Source organism: Camelina sativa, chromosome 11 (genome assembly GCF_030686135.1).
Source record: "Camelina sativa cultivar CO46 ecotype springtype chromosome 11, ASM3068613v1".
Classification (NCBI taxonomy): Eukaryota; Viridiplantae; Streptophyta; class Magnoliopsida; order Brassicales; family Brassicaceae; genus Camelina; species Camelina sativa.
Window position 1 is genome coordinate 46,053,770 of NC_141890.1, and position 8,543 is coordinate 46,062,312.

The following is an 8,543-nucleotide window of genomic DNA, read 5'->3' on the forward strand; positions in this document are numbered from 1 at the left end:
ACTAACTGCAACAACTAAATTTTGTCAAAAGCAAAGAAAAACACAACTTCAAGCATTGGATGCTTTCTCTGTTCATTACAACATCGAACGAAAATTCTCTTATAAGCATTAAGTTAGGTTAAAGAACCGACCGACACAAAAATAATATTTTCTATAGCGATGGTTATTATAAAACGAATCGAATAACAAATTTTCAGTGATTAATTAGTGAGGTTATTTATATTATAAAGGCAAAAACAACAACTTTGCGTAATCAAAACGCAAGAGACAACATAATAAAGGATACGTCTCTTTAAGTTCTTACTTATCTCAATGCTCTCTCAACTAAATTTGATCAGAAAGAATAGAATAAAGCACACAACTCACAAATCAAGTCATTAGCAAAATTACATGTGCATAGCAAAATACGAGGAGACGAATTGAACAAAATATTAAGAGTACAGATTGGTTAGAAAAGCAAATAGACAACAACATAAATAAATTAAAAAAACTCTGTATATGTCGGCCTAAAGTATACTATTTGCCAAGTACAACAAATATCTGTTTATGTCGGCTTAAAATAAATTTTATCATTAACAAAAAGTCCCATCAACTCTTGGAGACTTTGGACTTTAACCAAACCAATAGATTTTGAAAAGTTGACCGGATATTGATTAATCTCAACGGTTTACCTAGAAATCATGGTGTTAAATAATCTTGATTTAAAAGTAAACCGGACTCAACAACTAGAAGTCTAGAACGATTCCTTGTTCAACATGACCGTCCGGTTTTGATTTTGAAAGTAACTCGATTCCTTGCTCACACTAAAGAGTAAATAAGACAATAATTTTGAAGTCAATTAAGTGAACGAAGAAACTGAAGCTGAATCATGTTCTTATGAGTATCAAATGAGAGCATTAACAGACACAAAATTTGAGCCCTTTTTTAGGGTATTGAAATGATCAAAGCAAAAGACAAGAAAGGGTATAAGATAAAATAAAAAGAGAAGCAGTGTTGTTGCTTATCAATCATTCTTCTCTTCCGCTACCTCGTCGTCTGAGTAGTGATACTTAATCGAATGTGACTGAAGATCGATCTCCCCTCCTCTGTAGCTTCCTCGTTTCTTCTTCGTCTTCTCATGTCGGAAATCCCTAAACCAAAAAATAAAACCCGAAACCTTAAGAGATCAAGACATGAACCTATATCGGTTTCTTTATTTTTCTCCTATATATATTTAGATATAGAATAGGTACAAAGGCTGATAAAACTATTAGGTTTTTTTTATTTAGGTTATGAATTTTCATCCGAACTAACCCAACCAAAACAAATCTAATAACCGAATCAAACATTCGAAGACCCTCGTTGTCAAAGCGTAAGTCTAGATAAATAATAAGTTCAAAGGGTGGGGAGCATTACCTTCCTCTCACTTGCCCTAGAATCTCTTGAGCTTTATAACCATAAAGAGACTACAAGACAGAGCACCAAACTTCAATAAAGGCATAGATAAAACAAAGATTGCTATACAAAGAGCGATGGAGATTATATGGAACCTTCTCACTATACGAGTTGTCTTTCAGCCTCTCGTCAGTGAACACAACTTCGTCAACGTTCACTCTCTGAAATGGTTTCTTCGGCTGTAAAAAAGTTCAAAACACACATCAGTACACGATCTCTAATCCCAAATAAAAAAATTGGGTGCAAACACGGTCACCTCTTTTGAGTTAGAAAGCCCTTTTCCTGACTTCTGATTTGTTGATTTCGCTTCGCTTTTCTCAGCATTCCCGTTTTCCTGAATGTCAGTCTGCTTAACAGGTGTTTCTTGAACACCCTTGTCCTCTTCCACTACTTTCTCTTCCTTCTTCCTACGTTTTGATTCTTCATCATCATCCTCAGTCTCTTCTTTAGTCTCCTCAGGCTCTGATCTTTTCCGTTTCTTAGAAACTTTCTCCTTATCATCATCATCATCAGCCTCCACAGATTTCGACTTCTTTTTCTTCTTCTTTTTCTCTTTCAACCCCTCTTCGACCTCAGCAACAGTCTCTTTAACCTTCTCCTCCTCAGCCACCTCCACCTTTGTTTCCTTCTTCTTCTTCTTCTTTTTCTCCTTCTTTACATCCTCTACACCTTCAACTGCATTCTCCTCGGTAATCCCATTCACAGCAGCTTCTTGATCTCTGCAACACACAAGACAATAAAAGCCAAATTGATAAGGCTCAAAATGACTAATGATGCAATGTAACTAAAACTCAGCAAGAACATAATGTTACATATGAAGTAAGCGAAACAACTTACTTCTTCTTGTTCAAAAACTCGCTGAAAATTTCCTCTAGATCAGGTAAACTAGTAGTGTTTAACTCCTTCTTCTGCAACAGTAACATAAAGAGAGCAAATTCAACTAAGACCCCTATGCTATATCACAAAAAGGATCAAGTCCATAGTATCTACAGTGTTGCAATCAACAGTGTCTTTTCTCTTTAAAAATTTGAAAAATTGTATGTAGCCCAAGTGAAAATCGAATGTACAAACCTCGATTTCAGCTTCCGAAAGCAATTTCTTGAAGCATTTGGAAAGCCCAGATCGCTCTAAGAACTGAGCAACCGAACGAAGAAGAAGAGCCTTCTGGTCCGATTCCAAATTCGAGGTCTTGCTCTCGCTACCCATATTTAGTCTAGAGATCAATACTTAGGCGAGGCAAGAAAGCTAAGAGAGATGGGTTGAGAGGAGGCTTTGCTGCTGCTGCTAGGGTTTTGGACTTTGATTTTGTGCTCTCGACAAATTGTTCGGAATTATTAGGGTTTTGTTTTTTTTCCGGGAGCGTGCCAAAATTAAACCCGACCCGGATTCTATACCCGGTTTGTTTAATCATTACTAGACTTGATGCCCAATGGGTCATAACAAAAGGTAAAAGAGCCCAATGGGTCATAACAAAAGGTAAAAGAGCCCAATGGGCAAATCGCATAAAACAAAATCTTGGGAGATTATTAGTGATAATTTTGTCTCTCTAATCAATACATCTAAGATCTCTCTTTCTTAAAGTGTATGCACTTTAAAAATAGACAAGTATCTGAGCACCTTTTTCCTCAGAGATTCTTTGTAAATTTCTCAAACACTACATATGGAAATTTCTATACATTTTACATTGCGTATAGAAAAAATAGCATACTTTCAGAGAAACTGAAACTTGACACTTTGTTGGCCAAAAAATACATGTATGTAATAGCATTTTAGATAATTCTCTTTATCTTTTCAAAAAAATAAAGAAGAAGAATACTATAATTTTGTTTGGAGAAAAGAAAAGTAGTAAGTACTATTATAGTAATCAAACAGATAAATATTGTACATAATTTTTCATCATTAAGTTTAACATTTTGATAGTGAAATTTGTTAAAACTGAGAGTTACGTTAGTGTTCATGTCCATGTTCTTCTTCGTCGAAGACAGACACGATACTCGCGAAGTTACAGTGATGGTTACATTAATAATGTGACACCGGTGACAAGCCCTTGTTTGTTCATTCCTTGTCGAAAACAAGTTTTGTTTTCTCTCCTTTGCCACTTGATTTTCTAAAGTTAAGATATTGAATTTTCTTGTTGCAGCTACAAAGTAATAATATAAATGTACACGCTTCGGAAATAAATAAGACTTTGGCCCACCCTTACGTATGTACAGTAGTAAAACCTCTATAAATTAATAAAGTCGGGACCATGAAATTTTATTAATTTATATAGATTTTAATTTATCGATAAATTAATAAAAATATTAATTTATAAAATTTCCTATTACCAAATAAAATACTTTTGTTATCATTCACATTTTTAAAGAATTTTCTTAATTTATAATCTTGGTTATCGCAATAGGATAAATGTCAAATTTTTAATAGATTATCTAGGTAAAAATGAGAAATATTAAAAGTTTAGAGTTTATAAAAAATTGTTACTACTATACTTCATGGTAATTATGAAGTCGAAAAAGATATTGCGGTACCTTTAAAACCAATTACTAAAGAAACAATTATCGCATCTATGACTCTTCACAATTTATGGATGCAATTTGAAAATAAAACAATGAAAAAATTAGGGATGAACTCCAACAAGAATTCAAATTCAAGAATAGGCAAACAACAATAGAATTATATTTCACTAGATTTTTTTAGATATATATATCTCAGTTTATATGATTATTAATTTATGATATTGATGAGACTATATTTTTACATAGGATTTCCCAAAAAATTATTATCTTATTATTTTATCGAAATGTGTTATTTTCTACACAAACCAACTTGAAAGAATTTATTAATTTATAGTGAATATTAATTTAAAAAGTATTAATTTATAGAGGTTCTACTGTATACAAATTCTTTCAACCTTATCTTATCATATGCGCTTAAAAATGTAATTCGTTAAGGACATTTCTCATAAAGATAATGTACGTATTAGTCTATTAGATCATTTACTAGGAAAATAAGATAAATTGTTCAATTATTTTAAATCTAAAAAAAATCAATCTGATACAATATTGTAACTTGTTTTTATAGAAATCTTATACTATTTGAGTTCATGTAAGGAATTATTTCTTAAATTACACTTACAGTTCACCCACGAATAACACTGTTACTCTGTAACTGTAAGAAATAGCTTCGCAACAATAGAATGATAAGAAGTGTTGTTTTAGTTCGTGATCTCGGGTTATATATATTAAAAGAAATAAAAGAATTGATACAAGCTATAGTATAGAGATATAAGAGCTGTTTATGTTATATATTTGTTCAGTAGATATATATAGATAAGAGCTGTTTATAACCCCCAAAAATAAGAGATGTTCTTTCCCTTTCCCTGTATTTATTTGCTTTTGAAATGCTCAGACAATTCAGTTTCGGTTTCTGCCTAAAAAACAACATAAATCACTGACCACTGATGTCATAGTGCATGTGACCGAATCAGTTGTGATCTTTTTCTATCTGCGTCTCATAAATAAGTCACGAGCGAATACTACTTAAAACCTCATAATCTGAATCTCATACTTTTTCCTTAAAACTATTTTTCATATTTAATTAACAGATTCGCAATCGTAACGATCAATTATTAGATCAACTAGTGATGCCATGCGACACTACTTCGTACGATATATATATGCTGTATGCAAGTACACAATCATGTTTTTTTTTGGAATGAAAAATCATGTTTTGACTCCCCCATAATCTTAATTATCCTCAAACTTAGGAATAACGTTTAATGAAACCTATCAACGTTAAAATTGATATGCATATCAAAAGTGTGTTGATGCTATTAATGTGCATTAATCATTTGAATGTGTGACTGTAATGTCGTTTACGTAACTAATATAGCCACCATTCAAAACCAACTCGGGGTCCAATATCTAATATAGCTTGAACCCCGAATTAAGCCTCTATTTCTCCATGTCGTCATATTTGTTATATTTTCCACGCGACAAAATCCAACTGGACCGGTCCAGAATCGCTATAGAACTGAAGATCAGGCCGATTGACACCCGTACTTGCATGCAAAATTATTATTATCTGCTTTCATGTAGGAAGTAGTATTTCAAATCAGACGACAGACAATCAAAAATTAGTCGCAAGATCGATCGTAGAGAGTATATAAACATTACTGGTTCGAATATTTGATCGTAATGATGTAAAAGAAGAAATTGCGACAACAATAACACCAAACTTGAGATTTCATCATTACATATTTAAAAACACCATTACATATAATATCCATTAGATATTCAACTTGGACCGACTTAAGAAGACACTCGAAGCCAAAAGAAAAAGTACATCAAGTTTGGATCAAGAGAGTTCTACTGAACTTCTAAAGGATCAATGTCGGTTTACACGACATAGATATATACTAACCGTGCCAAGAACCACCGACTAAAATTATTTTTCTTAATTACAACGCTAATTCATTTACTTTAATTATCAAGATAGGGATATTAAATAAAAATATTAATAATTAATTTAATGATACAAAACGAGACGACGATCGCAAGAAGAACACAAGTACTTTCTCTTGATCTTGAAACAAAGAGGAACGAAACAGAACATCCATTTTCTTTCGACATCAAGCATTTGCACCTTACCTCCACAATACGGACACGATCCAGGTGCTTGTTGCCGCCCTAACTCTATCTCTTCCTCGTCACATAAACACACCAGACACATTGTTTTTGATTATCCCTCTCAGATCTGATTCTTCTCTCTCTCTTTTTATTTTCTGGAGAAAGTTTTAGTTTTTGTAAAAATTTGCTTTGTTTTCGGTAATGGGTTTACTTTGTTCGGGAGAACTCTTTTTTTGCTCACTGTTTCTGAGAAACTTCTTAGGAGACTTATATTGAAGAGAAGATTTGAAGATTTTTTTTTTTGTTTTTTTGTTTTCTGAAGTCGCAAAGATGGGATTATAGTTGGGGGGTGCATGAACGAGACTTTTATAGAGGAAAAGAGGAAAAAAACGGCTTTGCTTTTTGCCCGTTTTATTATTTTACTAACTTTTTTGGTTAGCCTTGTATTGTATATTTTACTATATAAAATATGATGTATTTGCTGACTTAATTATTTGTCAGATTTGGTCAATTACTTTCAAAGCAAAACATTAAATAATTCGAGTATACTTAGCTGGAATATGCGTTTATTCTTGTTACCCAAATCATCTTTTTTCTTTTGAGTGATTTGTGATTTAATTGAATGTATACTTTAGGGATATAATATAACAGTTACGGAAAAATTCTGTTCGTTTTATATAAATTGAGTCTTGAAATGTAATGAGTTTCAGGACTTGTTTATATGGGTGTCAAAATTAATACACTATCGTTGCATTTGATCATAAATCACACGTGCGTGTTGATGCAAATTAAGATGCTTCAAGGTTTTAAGCCTTTAATACTGAGTACAAATCAAAAGGGAAATTATCGACCGTAAGCTAAAATTGTACATTTAAGAGCAAACAAAAAAGTCAATAACTAAGGATGGGTCTCGTGACCCTCTTGTTCGTAAATGTAATAACACGATTACGTACGTTAAAGACTCTAGTGTGATACTACAACTCAACAAGTCTAGAAGACGACAATGTTCTGTGTTACCTTTTACTTTGGTTTCATCGCCCCAATCGTTGGTTCTTTTTTTCTTTCTTGTAACGTTCAAATGAAACATTTGATATCTCTAGAGTCTTTAATATAAAAAAAAAACAAAAAAAAAAACATATGATATCTCGAGAGATAGAAAATTAAAAAGCTGAAGATGGTAACCTGAGTTTGAAGCGAATGAACCATGACCATTAGATCAGCATCTATGCACGTAAATCTCGGGGATACAAACATGAAGATCGATGGCTCAAAATACTATGGACGCATTCGTCATAAAAAGTCTGTAAGTATTAACAAGCCAACATAATCTGTGGCCCAAGGTTTTACAACCAACCAGAAGTTTAATTTCTTTGTTAGATATATATATAGTTTTTTTTTTTTTTGGTTTACGAAAACGTAAATCATTCTTTTCATTCAGAGTATAGTACTAAGATACATTTCAAATGATGTTGTCAAAATTTCGATTGTATTATATTACATGATAATCTTTGTGGAATCTTTCCCAAAAGAGTGATATCATATGACATTTTTAGCTTAAATGGCAAGGTATATATTGCTTTCAACCTTCGCGTCGTATTATTTTATAACTACACCCAACTTTCAGAAAACCTCATATGGTAGAAAATTTAGTTCGCCATTTTGTATGATGGACTGTATTTTTTTTCTTTGTGAAACCTTAGATGGCGAAAAGCTGAACCTTTTGTCAATTTTGTGATGGAAAGATACTATTAATTACTGTTGTTGGACATGAAAATCTGGAACTGCAATATCTCCATACTCTAGGAAAACGCTTGAAGCATGAGAGTAAAGAGGGAGGGTCGAATTATGTGAATGGCAGCAAGGTCTATCTGAAAACAAAATACATTATTTTGTTGAAGTTCTTATTTACATTATGTTTTGCTTTTTATATCTCATCAGAAACTCATAAGATATAAAATTTACTCTCTCATTGAGTTGTTGGTGTCCGTATATTTTGTTTGCGATTTGGACTGATTGACAAAGTACGAACTCATAATGTCGACAAGTAGAAATCAAAATAATGGACACTGTTCGAGGACATAATAAATGAACACATGGCTAGTAAGCCTAGATAGTGTATACATTCTCGTCTTTTTCAAGGGTTTGTAAATTTAAAGTCTCTCCTAGACGACAAATTCTATAAAATTATTGCTTCAGGATTGAATTTTGTGACCAATAACAAAACATACTATACGGTCATACGGACGATGTATGAGTATGACTGCTTTGGACTCCACTCGAGTTTTGATTATGTGACACCATATGGGCTTGATGATTACTGTTTTTGAGTCATGTCCAATCCACTATCGAATGTTTTAGGAACGTCATACCAGGCCTTAACCACATTACTCATCTCCCTAATGTGCTCTTTTTCTTATCTATCATACGATGTTCCGTTTTTGGATGTCAACATAGCTTGTGTTATTAGACGGGCCATCAAAA

At 32.7% G+C, this 8,543-nt stretch overlaps 2 protein-coding genes across 2 annotated transcripts; both read right to left on the reverse strand.

The window, feature by feature from the left end:
- Positions 1 to 826: 826 nt before the first annotated feature.
- LOC104726262 (uncharacterized) lies at positions 827 to 2,792 on the reverse strand. The gene is made up of 6 exons (XM_010445082.2): positions 2,506 to 2,792; positions 2,272 to 2,342; positions 1,691 to 2,153; positions 1,530 to 1,613; positions 1,396 to 1,445; positions 827 to 1,130 (listed from the first exon to the last, which is right to left on the reverse strand). Exons 1-6 carry the CDS (start codon positions 2,638 to 2,640, stop codon positions 1,004 to 1,006), a joined length of 930 nt encoding a protein of 309 aa, XP_010443384.1. The 5' UTR covers positions 2,641 to 2,792; the 3' UTR covers positions 827 to 1,003.
- Positions 2,793 to 5,660: 2,868 nt separating this feature from the next.
- LOC104726263 (uncharacterized) lies at positions 5,661 to 6,441 on the reverse strand. The gene has a single exon (XM_010445084.3). It carries the CDS (start codon positions 6,163 to 6,165, stop codon positions 5,962 to 5,964), a length of 204 nt encoding a protein of 67 aa, XP_010443386.1. The 5' UTR covers positions 6,166 to 6,441; the 3' UTR covers positions 5,661 to 5,961.
- Positions 6,442 to 8,543: the final 2,102 nt, after the last annotated feature.